Here is a 12,947-nt window from a genome sequence, read left to right as displayed (position 1 = left end):
CTTTTCTTTTTAATTTTGTGTTTTTGAACTCATAGGGTTTAGTACAGTCCTTTTCTTTTTAATTTTGTGCTCAGAGTCCTAATTACCAAAGAGTTGTTGATTCAAACCCAAGCTGACAAATAAATAGAACTCTGAACTTTAGTCAGGCAGTTCAAATGACTGAGACTAAACTAACCAAGCCTGAAAGCAGACAGAAAAGCACTAAGTGCATCAATTAACTGCATGGTTTTCAAGGAGATCTCTTGATAATAAAACTTCTCTTACACACATCTCTTCTGATCCTGTGGAGATGAAAATTGACATCCATTGTCATATTCTACCAAAAGAATGGCCAGATCTAAAAAAGGTAACTGTGATTAATCTGTTCAGTTATTTCTGGAGATTCTCCAAGGTTTTCAGTTTCTCTCTATAAACCTTGACTTTCCTTTGGGAACTAGAAATTAACTTAAGTTTATCTGCTTTGGAGGGTAATTTAAAATTATTTGGTAGATCTGATATGCTAGTTTTTCAAAAATGACTTCTGTAATTATTTAAAAGAACACTGGGTCAAAGAAGTAGTGATTTTTCAAACCTTTTTTTCCCCTTCAAATGAAGTATACTTTAAAATTTCCAGACAATTTAATCCAGGCAGCTTTACTTGCATTTAAATCACATATTCAGTTGTGGAGAATATGTGTGCCAACTACAGAACTAAAGTTACAGTTTCAAGTAAGAGACTCAAAAAATGGAATGTGATACGTTTCCAGGACTTCTAAAGCATATCTCTTTTCCAAAATGTTTAAAATAAGTTTGAAAAGCAACAAGAAATAGCTTTGTGGGATTTTTCTTAATCTATTTTAGGATACTGTCTGAAGCCTTTCCTTTCTGATGTTCTTTAAGCTGTAAATCCTTGTTATGAAAAATGAGGGAGCAGGAACATATTAAAAAAAAAAAAGGTTGCACAAGGAGTAGATTCAAAGAGCAAGTTTTGTGTTTGTCTAAATATGGAAATTTCCTCTTGTCATTAAGAATTTTTGAGTAAATACTAAAAGAGGAAAATAGGGAACATGAAAGAAATTTAATACTGACTCGAGTTTTGTTCAGACTAGGTTTCAGGTTTTACCCAATCTTCTGCCTTCTTTTGTAGTTATATACCACTGATAATACTTTATCTTATTTATCCCAAGTGCTTAAAAATGTAGTAAACAGAAATCTAATTTAAATATGGTTCATTGTACAAATAGATTAAATTTAACATGTTTCTTTGTCCACTGATATCTTGGGTAATGTGGGTGGTACACATTATTATAGATCGAAAAATACAAATGATGCTGACCTTTCTTTGATGGAATTCCCTAGTACAGTTAACCTATCACACTAGTAAAGCCAAATCTATCATACCAACTAACCTCTACAATAGGATGCTAATTGCCCACAGGGGAACTTGCTGTTCTGAGTGCTGTTTTCCTAGTCATAGCTTATTAAAGTTTAGATGCCACTTCATAATACTAGTGATTTTATGAAGGAAATGCACCAGAGCTTTTTAATTCATAAAGCACTTCATGTGAATATGTCTAGTTTGTTTAAAAGCTGTATCAGCTTCTTACTACTTACAGTGTTTGCCAATATTTGCCTGATGAATGATACACTGATTAAATTAATTAATAGGTTATGTGTAAGGAATAGACTATACTGAAAATGAGGATTTTAGAAAAATTCAAATTTAGGGGTTTTTTATTTCATAATAGCCCTTTATCTAGCACCATAAAATTATGTTAACTTCATCATTACAGCTTTTTTCCTTGAGTCTCAACAAACACACTGGAAATGCTTTGAAAACTATCAATAGGGTGCCTGCCCTGTCCACCTATACCCTCACATGAGGAAACCAGCATGGCCCTCCCTTCAAGAGAGTGTCACAGCAGCAGAGCCTCCAAATTCTATGGCATCTACCTCTTTGTCCATACAAGGATTTGACTCTGGGAGAGCAACCCAGTCATTGTTAAGATGTTCTTTCATTGTGGGTGGTGGGCTTTTCAATTCCTCCTACAGGAAGGTATAAGGTATATTATGCAAGGAAGTGCTTGGCTGTTCTACCCCTTTTTGTTGAATTCTCAGTGTGAGATTTAGACTTAATTCCAAGGTTTCAAAATCCCCAAATTGATATAAGCCAATATCCATAAAAAAATACCTTGTTTCTGGAGAAAACACTCTCAGACTATATGCAAAGGATAGTGATCTTTCCACTAAACCTAGGACCTTACGAGATATTCCCTATGGGTACCAGAAGCTGTTCTAAAGAAACCACAAAGTGCAAAGGTCTCTTTCATATGCCGTCAGCCTCTCCACCCGGAAGACTTATCATAGCCTGAAAAATTATATTTTTTGCTAAGGAGAGAAAACTTTGTATCAGTATCCTGCACCACTACTTTACCCCCCATTACCAATCCCCCATTACCAATCTCCCACTCCCAAACCTACCTCTAGTTTAAACAGAGAACAAGTTACAGAGAGCTGACAATTTCAAGGCTCCCTACCTACTGCAGAGTCCTAAAGACATTGTTATAACTTCTTAGGAAACTGAGGAATTCAGAGCAATGGAAGGCTGTAACCATAAATGTGCCCCTGGGCCTTCCCATGTACATGTTCAGCTTGCTCTTTACCCTACTCCCCTTCCTGTCTGCTAGCTAGCCCCTCAAAAAAGGAAAGGGTATTTTGTCCTGATAAATCTGGCTTTTATCTAGCAGACACAAGTGCTGTGAGCAAATAGCTGATGCACAAAAAGAACAATGATGATAGCATTCATAGTCCTCAAATTTGCAGGGATAGATATGCATATACATACAAAAATACACACTCATATACATATATACACAGTTATATGACTTGATGTACAGAAAACCTTATGAAACCTTAACCCTGCTTGACAAGTGAGGTATTTGAGATTCAGAAATAAGCCTATAACCCCAGAGCGACATTGTCCATGGTGGTCTCTCCATAGCGCCACTACTACATCTACTTTTTTTTTTTTTTTAAAGATTTATTTATTTGTACATACAGAGCTGGGGTACAGGCCAGAGGCTCAGGGGCGGTGAGAGGCTTCACCAGAGACAGAGCGGGGAGCAGAACAGGCAGATCTCTGAAGTACACTGCTGAGGGGAGCAGTGGGCGGGCCAGGAGAGGTCTGCCACGCCATGTGGTCACCTCCGGGGCAGGCGGGAATCGAACGCAGGCGGGAATCGAACTCATGCGGAAGTGGCTTTAGCTTCTCAGTGCATGCTTTAACCCGCTGCGCCACCAGTGAGGGCCCTACATCTACTTTTTAAAAGAGAACATTATGTGTTTATCTTTTTTTATGACATGTATAACATTGTATGAGATATCAATGTGTTGGTTTAAAACATTTTATACTGCAGTATGATGATTAACACTTTAATTAATTAATAGCTTTATCACATCATATAGTTATAATTTCATTTTGATATTGAGATTAATATATTAAGCACTTTTGAGATACAGTACCATTGACTCTAACCCCTATGTTATGTATTAGAATAGCAGAAGTTATTTATTCACTAGTTGCAAATTTGTAGCCTTAAACATTAATATCCCCAACTCTCCCATTGCCAGTCCCTGGTAACCATTCTACTTTCTGTTCTTAAGTTCAGAGAACTGCCTAGGAGAGTACCACTGCTGTATGGGACAGCCATGTTTTTCTCTCCTATCCAGTGTCTCCCTAGACACCAGCTTGCTCCCTGAGTCATTACATACAGGTAAACACACTGAGGGCTCATCAAAGGGTCAGTGGTACCAGGTTTCCAACCCAAGGTCAAACAATGGGATAGGTTAGGTGGTAGAAATTTCCACTTGAGTGGAGGCAAGCCAAGGACCAAAAAATTAGCATCAAACAGTTCAGTGTTTTTCAAGTGACTCCCACTTAGTTAGATAAATAAAGACATGAATAGTACTGGAATCCTTATTCCCTGTTTCAGTCCATATGGTCAGAGTGAAGTGAATATTAACATTGAAATAATTAATAGCATACAGTCCTTCGTCTTTATATAGTTAAACTATTATAGCAAATTCTCCTTTATCTTTTAATACTTTCAGAGTGGGTAAAATATTATTTTAAAGTATTAGTCACTGATTTTCTTCTCACCACTTTTTAAAATTTTCCAGTTAAAGAATAAAAAAATAAGCCAGCAGTAGTTTTATGTCAGAAGATGAAACCCCTTTGGAAGAACTAACTGCTTTTTTTCAACCTGCCTTTCCTTATTAAATATTAATATACACCACTCAATAACCTTGACCTCCTTATGCAATAAAGAGCAAAAGCAGAATCAACAGCCTGGGTTGATGATTAACTAATGATTACAAAGAACTGGGATTTGAGAAAACTTCTTACTTTCACTTGTTAATAACTGTAGTCAGAGTTACAGTTAAGGTCCTTCAGGGATGAAAATCCAAAGTAGAAAGAAAATTAATTCAAGGCACAGTTGATTACGGTGTTTCTAATGAAGCACCTCTTCTATCACAAATAAAAGATTGTGGGCCACAAAACCAGTGTGTCAGCTATTTCATACCAGTTTCATACCCACTTTGAAATTATTCATAAAAACAATGATAATTAGGTTTCAGTTTTTTCCTTCAGCAACACTTATTGATTGCTTATAATATGTCTAGTAGCAGGACTTACAGATATTCTTCTCATTTTAAATAGAGTAAGAATTCTTGCCTTTACATAAAACTGTAAACTTACAACTTCTTTCACTAGCAAGGATATCACTGTACATGATGACTATAAATTTTTGGAACAAAATCCCAGGTATAACTTGACTTTTAAATAAGATTTCTGAGGAGAGAGATACAGTTTCATTTCCCAGGAGGTTCATTATACATCTCATGAAAGTGTGAAGTCCTCAAGACATTAAGAATGTCATTCAATTCATCAACCTTTTTATACCCATTTCAGAAACACTTCCCTTATATGGAGAAGTGAATTCCCTTGGATGTTTTTAATTTGTCATGCCCCAAAATGCCAATGGGATGCCAGTCACTATCAGCTGACTATTTTCTAACTGTCTGTGCCTCCTGCCATATGTTCTGACCAAAATCACTTCCAATAGCATAGATTTCAGGCCCCAGTATTGGCTGAACCTAGGATAAGAGTGAGGGACTACGAGGAGTCCAGCCTTGGAATAGAATGAAGTTGCCCCAAATACATCAGGGGTCCATAGAGAACACAGAGTGTTCAAATGGTGTACTCTCATAAAAGGGGGCACTCCTAGTGTCTGACCCGAGGGCATGCTTTAATTCATAACTCAAGGATAGAGTAAGTTGTTGCCACTATGCCACCTCCACCACCATCATGGGTACCAACACTGCCACCAAACTCGATTTCATAATCATCACCACTGCCACTACCACCACCACCACCATCATCATCACTTGTGTCACCACCACGCATCATCATCACCCTCACTATTTATATTGATGTCCTTTTCTGTAAGCAAGATCTGGCACTTATAGATTTCCATACATTATCTCAGTTAATTCCCCTAAAACCCTTTGTCCCAACTACTGTTACATTCATTTTCACATAAAGAGTGACTTCAAGATGTTGCTACTCCAGGAAAATCAAGTATCTTGTAAATGGTCTGTCATATGTGCCAAGATCTACCTGTTTTGCCTCCCTCTACGTTTCTGCCCTTGCCAAAATGAATACTCCTCTACCCTGCTAACTTATGGGTTACAGTTCCTTAGAGAATTAAGAAAAAGGATAAAAGAAAGAGTGAGGAAGAGAGAAACAGAGGAAGGAAGGAAATAAAACCATTTTCCTACAGTAAAGGTTAGATTTTAATGGCAAATTTCCAGTTTGAGAGTTTAAGTTTATACTAAAATGTAACCAATTGTTCTGGGTAGCTTTGTCTAAGAAGAAAGAGGGAAAAGTATGGGCACTAAATACATGAAAGGAGAAAAGGGGAACTCAAGAAAAGAAACTGGGTGCAGAGAGGAGAGGTTGGTGCCTCTAGTTGACAACTTCCCTTGCAGACCCACAAACCAGGTCCTCTAATGTCTCTTGGCAGAAGAGAGGCGATTTCCAGAGCTAATGTGATTATTCAGAGATAGAACTCAAGAGAAAACATTTTGCACAGGTAGAATAAGGTTAGTATAGATTAAGTCAAATCTAAGGAAGTTTCTCAACTTATCTACCACCATTGCTGACGAGCTGTGATGAGATCTTCACATTTGCTGTCTCCAGCCTCCATGCTCTCACATCACACTTTTTGAGAGCTACCACTTTGGAGTATGAAATTCTGGAACACTGCAAGTTCCTCTCTAGTCTGACCCCATACTGCTCAACTTCACTCCCCCAGCAACACCTGACACAAATTATGGGTCAGCTCCCAACTTCCTTCCTCCAAGGACCCAGAGAATATGTGCATTACCCTCTCACAACATGTTTTACACATAGCCCATCAATTACTTGCCACCCCAGTTTCAACCTCTCAAGGCTAAAACTATCCGTCATTTTTATATTCTTTGTCTTAGTAAGACTGTTCATGGATTGTACTTTACGAAGATTTGAGGAATGAACAAATGAAAGAATAAATAAGTGAAAAAGATTTTAAAACCTAGGATTCCACAAGCCACATATAGCAGTATTCTTAGGCAGAGGCTTGCAAAAATGTCTAATCACGACCTCCAAGAAGAAACATTTTATGGTGTGCATTAGTACAAGCATTTATATATACATAAAGAAAACAAAAGTCTCAGGAAACTATAATAATTAGTAAAGAGGAGGCATTCCATTCCCTACCCTCCCCCTTCCTATTTCCATTCCATTCCATTCCATTCCTTCTCATATCTTTTCAGTCTATTCCAGTCTATTCCTTTACTATCTTAGTTTGAGTTTTCCAGGAAGCAGACCCTGAAACAAAGATTCAAACACAAGTAGTTTACTTTGGAGATGATCCCAGAAACACCAGTAGACTGAGAAAGTTATACAAGAAAAGAAGGCAGTCAATGAAAGTACACAAAATGTGCCTTTCCTCAGAGTCATCCCACCCATAGCTCAAGAGGTGGGGGAAACAATGACTTCAGAGTATTTATATGCAAAGGTAAAATAGCAAATCATTGGTTGAGAAGTGGGTGAACAGAGGGAAGGGGGACAATAATTTTCTGGTATGTCTGACCTGGTAAAAGAGCTTGATTAAAGCTGGTTTCAGTAGCAAAATAGAAGTCCTCGATTAAAAAAAAATAAAAATAAAAGGGTGGTGCTTAGTAGTTGAAAAGAGGCTGGTGTGCCCAGAAGTATTAAGAGGAGAGAATATGGGAGGGACACTAGCAGCCTCCGCTACACATACTATTTTATGTTTCACACTGTCTGGGTAACTATCCAAGAAAATGATTTCATTACTTATAACCCAAAATTCGAAGAGCCGTGTCCTCAGAGCTACCATTCGAGGAAACTAGAGTCCTTATTATGGTCCAGTGTACTCCTAGTAATCTATGAAACTATTTTAGTTAGTACATAAACAAGTATTTTTTTAAATGATATAATAGTTTATTTTTACATCATTTTGTGCACTTTTCTATCTTAGTTGTAATACTCGTGGGCTTCCCATCACCAAATCACCCGTGTGCCATCACCATAGTCCAGGGCATTTCCCTTCCCCCACTGTTTTTGATCCCATTCCTCACTCCACCCCTGTAAAATGTCTCTGGTATATAGCTCCTTTTCTTTCTGGTTTATTTCACTAAGCATGATCTTTTCCAGCTCCATCCATGTTGCTGCAAAAGGCCTGTGTTTATTTTTTAATTTTTTTTAAAGATTTATTTATTTATTCATACAGAACTGGGGTACAGGCCAGAGATGTGGAGGGTGAGAGGATTCACCAGAGACAGAGTGGGAAGCAGAACAGGCAGATCAACGAAGTACACTGCTGAGGGGAGCAGTGGGCGGGTCAGGAGAGGTCTGCCACGCCATGTGGTCACCTCCGGGGCAGGCGGGGATCGAACTCATGCGAAAGTGGCTTAAGCTTCTTAGTGCAGTGCTTTAACCCGCTGCGCCACCAGGGAGGGCCCTATTTTTTAATTTTTTTAAAGATTTATTTTATTTGTACATACAGAACTGGGGTATAGGCCAAAGGCTCAGGGGCAGCAAGAGGCTTTACCAGAGACAGAGTGGGGAGCAGAACAGGCAGATCTACTAAGTACACTGCTGAGGGGAGCAGCGGGCGGGCCAGGAGAGGTCTGGCATGCCATGTGGTCACCTCCGGAGCAGGTGGGAATCGAACTCATGCAGAAGTGGCTTTAGCTTCTCAGTGCAGTGCTTTAACCCATTGCTCCACCAGGGAGGGCCAGGCCTGTGTTAATTTATTTATTTATTTATTTTGGTTGCTGAGTAATATTCCATTGTGTATATGTACCACATCTTTTTAATCCAGTCATCCACTTTTGGGCATTTGGTTTGTTTCCATGTCTTTACAATTGTAAATAAAGCAGCAATAAACATGGGAGTGAAGGTATCCTTTTGAATCAATGTTTTCGTGTCTTTTAGGTAGATACCTAGGAGTGGGATTGCTGGGTCATAGGGAAGCTCCATGTTTAGCAGTTTGAGGAATTTCTGAACAGTTTTCCATAGTGGTTGTACTAGTTTGCATTCCCACCAGCAGTGCAAGAGAGTTCCTTTTTCTCCACATCCTCGCCATTTTTTAATGTTAATTCTTACTTCTAGATTAGTAGAATAGGTAGAACTAGTACTTCTATGGTATAGCATTTTCTTCCTGAATACATTTAAGAAAAGAAAGTAAAATGGTTTAAACTGAAATATTAATACATGGCATTAGAGAAAAAATGGGAAGGTGATGCTTAAATGAATGGAACTCAGGGTCCTTTTCCCAAGGATGCCCCTTTACTGCAGTCCTCTCTGCTTTATTCTTTCATTCTGACTCTGCTTCTCCCTCCTGCAGAGATATGGCTATGGAGGCTGGGTGCAGCTTCAACACCATTGCAAGGTAAGTTTCTCCCAAAACTAGAACATACCTGGACCCAGGGACAAGCTGAGCCTCTGAGACTTTCTTATAGGCCTCCAGGGAGCTCAACTCTTTTGCCCTCCTATAGACTATGTGGTAGGTCAAAATTAATTTTTCAAAATTAAAGGAAAAATTGGGTAAATTTAAAGAGTAACATTTAGAAAGATAAAGTTGGAATCTGAGAAGAAATCTTTATTTTTATCCTAGTATCAATTTTAGCATTTATTGCTCTGCCTCACAGAAGTGACCTGGCCCTCTTCACAGGTTATTGCAGTGTATTAAGGCCAACCAAATAAATGAAGCAGTTTAGATTTACGCACAGGCTGGAGATATTAAACACTGGAGACAAAGGGGAGAAGAAACCACTGTTATTAAGGGCTGAGTTTGGAAAGGGAAAAAGCAAGAAGAGGAAAGCTTGGGGCAAAGTGTTCTGCAAAATAATGAGACCTGAGCATAAGTTGGGAGCCTGGAGCTGAGATCAGGTCTAACTTCATTTTCAGAGGCATCATATCCTCTCATGGAGTTTGGATGGAACATTTTTTTTTTTAATTCCAGCCACAATACAGATATGGCTAAGGTGGGCTCTGGAGGACCTACAGTCTGAGAAGATGCAGTTACAGTGAGAAGGGTAAGATAGAGCACTGTGAGAAGGATAGGGCTGCATTTGCAGCAGCTGCTAAGGGCACAAATTTGGGCTTGGAATCAGAGAATTAGAGGCCTCCTGGAGGAAGCCAAGCTAAGGCATGGAGATATTAAACATACATGCACCCAGCAATGTCTGGTACCAGCATTTCTCAAAGTGTGGTCCCTGGATAAGCAAGTTCAGCTTCACCTAGAAAACTGGGGAAAATGCAAATTCTTGTACCTCACCCCACAACTACCAAATCAGGAACACTGAGGATTTTGACAAGCCTTCAGGTGATTCTAGTTATCACTCAAGTTTGATAATTGCTGGCTTATATATTCCTTCACTTATTTGCTGATTTTTAGTGATTCTTGTTTATGCCAGGCCCCCTGGGAATATGCTGGTAAACAAGAAAGACATACACTTGACTTCATGATCAAATTGTATGGGGAGACAAACATGATCACTTTGGCAAATAGAATAAAAAACAGTGGTGTCTTGGGAATGAGTAGAAATGATTCTTTGGGGCTCATTGTTGGAAACTAGCTAAGACTTGAAGGACTGGAAGGAAAAGCCTGGAAGAGTGCTCTAATTGAGGGAATAGCAATTGCAAAGTCCACCAGGTGAAAAAGCACTGTGTTTAAGAAACAAAGAAAAGCAATGTGGCTAACATGTCCAAATGCTGCTCTGTTTATGGGTTACATCCTGATAAGCATATTACCAGTTCAAAATATCCTAAGTCAAAAATTCATTTAATACATCTAACCTGCCAACATGAAACTTAGTCTATCCTATTTAAACATGCTCAGAACACTTGTGTTAGGATACAGTATGGCCATTACCTTGAATTTCAACTCAAGAGTAAGAGATGAAGGAGACACCATGGGTTTCTTGCAGATTTGTACATAATATGAGATGCAAAAATCTACAGAACTCTGGTAACACAAGACACTTTAGAATTTCAGTTTTTTGCCCTTCTGATCACAAAGCTCCCTGCCTCTGCCCAGCATCACAAGAGTGCTGTACTATTATTACTAGTCTGGAAAATATCAAAATTCAAAATTCAAAGTATGGTTTCTATTGAAGGTGCATCACTTTCCCAATATTGTAAAGTCAAACCATCACAAGAACTACCGGTAGTGAAAGGAGGAGACAGTAGGAAATGAAGCTAGTGAGGTAGGCCCAAGTCATGAAGGAACTTGGAAGATAAGCTAAAGGATCTTGACTTTGTTCAAGACACAGTTCTTTGAATGGTCTTAATGGCTTAAAGAGACCACTTTGGTTGTTCTGTAGAGAATGGATACAGGAAGACAAGAGTTTGGGGAGCAAAGTGGTAGGAAGGAGCTGAAGAGGTGGGAAGAAGTCTCAACAGAGAGGCCTGAGAAGATGGTTTTGGGCTTTTATACTGGGCAGAAGTCTCAACAGAGAGGCCTGAGAAGAGGGTTTTGGGCTTTTCTACTGGAGTTTAAACAGTTGAATCTGCAGGGTGGCTGGTTCTTACCCTAAACAAACAGTAACCACTAAGTGCCAATTAAAATCCTGTGCTCCCCTGCTTCTGTTAAAGTGCTAGGAACAGGTAGCTAAGCTGGTCTCTAGTCTCCTCAAGGGAGAGAACAATATGAGTGAAGGTGATTACAGGCTACACAGAAGACCCAAAAGCAGGAATGAAAGCCGGTGATTTTTTTTTTAACTCCATGCCCCTGGATGCAGTTTATAGTTCGATCCTTAACTTGAGTGAATGTCACTAATGTCAAGAGATTGCATAAGTTTAAAAGCAAACAAATCTCCAAAAGAAAACAGAAAATATTTCCAGTCATAATTTTCAGCAAAATTGGATACAATGGTAGCTTAATAGAAGAAAACAGTGACACTCTCCTTCTGTCACCCTAAAAAACAAAACAAAGCAAAATAAAACAGAATCAAATCTGTATTTTTCATAGTTACAGTGGTCAGGGATTCTAGTCCCTGGAGAACAAATGAAAATTTTTAAAACATGCAAGTTAGGCATAGAGCCGGGAGAATTCCAGTATTTGGTGGTTGAAAGTTCTCTATATTCTCCTGATAAACAAATAATTTCTTACCCCATGACTGATATACCTCACAGATTCCTTTTTCCTGAAAGATATCTCCAAAACATTTCTCTGGTCTATCCTATTTTTTTCTCTTCTTTCTCTTTGGCTTTTCAAAGTTCTCTGACTGAATTGAAGATTTTTGTTGTTGTTGTTCGTTTTGCCATGGTAAAGCTTTGTTAAGAACTGAAAATTATCATTAAAAAAAGCATTTGTGATTTGATTAAACATTTGTAAAAATAAAGGTAACAAGCCAGTTTGTATGGCCTCCTCTCCAGAGCTGCATGGGATAGAGGTTGAACTGAATATTGATGGCAAGAATAACTGGGAGTGTTCCAAAGGTTACCCAGGAAGGTAAACATGGAACCTATTTCAAATCTGTGGGTCAGAAGCATCTGAAATATCTACTGCCTCTTTTTCAGGTAGTTGAGAGCACACACACCATTTTCATCACACTTAGCAATTGCAACCACACAACCCTGTATGATATCCAATTACTAGGTTGACCACTGGGTTCTTGTTCTCAAAATTATTTCCCTCTCAGTGGGGAAGTACTAATAATGATCATTTTGTGCTAATTGAACAAAGAGACAATATATGGTAGGGAAGTACAGGTGAGGTGGAAAGTCCCAAGGCAGGGAGCAATTTTCTTGAAGCTAAGAATCATAGAACTTAGGGTTAGTGGTCATTTAGTCCAGTGCTTGAAGCATAAAACCCAATAATGAATATCAGTACAATGAGTTAGGATAACTTTAATAATAGAAAAGAGCACAATGTCTATACCAGTGTATACTGTTTCACAAAACTTTTCTCAGTTTTTGTAGATATATATGACTGTATTGGGTCACAAGTAAAAATGATTTTTAATTGAAATAATAACATCTGTTCATGTTCATAATATTATATAGGTTTATAAACCCACATCTACATATGAAATAGTATGCTCACCACCAAAAGTCCAGTTTTCATTTATCACCATACAACTCACCTTTTACCCAACCCCCTTTATCCAAGTTACCCACCCTTTCCCCCTTCAGAAAATACATTTCTCAATGTGGAATCACAGCCCAAATAGATTGAAAGTTATTAATCGCATCCTGTACCCTCATTTCATGTTTTTATTTTTTTTTTATTAAAAAGTTTATTTTTACATCATTTTTCACATTTTTTTTTCATCTCAATTGTAATCCCCACGGGTTTCCCATCACCAAATCACCCCTGTGCCACCACCATAGT

The 12,947-nt window shown here is 38.4% G+C and overlaps 1 protein-coding gene across 1 annotated transcript in view; it reads left to right on the top strand.

The window, feature by feature from the left end:
* Window positions 1-231: 231 nt before the first annotated feature.
* ACMSD (aminocarboxymuconate semialdehyde decarboxylase) overlaps window positions 232-12,947 on the top strand; it is a 61,466-nt gene continuing 48,750 nt past the window's right edge. The window contains exons 1-2 of the mRNA XM_004674700.1: window positions 232-346; window positions 8,955-8,999. Of these exons, the coding sequence (XP_004674757.1) occupies window positions 290-346; window positions 8,955-8,999 (102 nt within the window). The 5' untranslated portion in view covers window positions 232-289. The remainder of the gene's footprint in view (window positions 347-8,954; window positions 9,000-12,947) is intronic.

The sequence above is a fragment of the Condylura cristata genome, unplaced genomic scaffold (genome assembly GCF_000260355.1).
Source record: "Condylura cristata isolate star-nosed mole 26May11 unplaced genomic scaffold, ConCri1.0 scaffold00002, whole genome shotgun sequence".
Classification (NCBI taxonomy): Eukaryota; Metazoa; Chordata; class Mammalia; order Eulipotyphla; family Talpidae; genus Condylura; species Condylura cristata.
The sequence above is the reverse complement of the archived record's forward strand: the minus strand, read 5'-3'. Positions and strand labels throughout refer to the sequence as shown.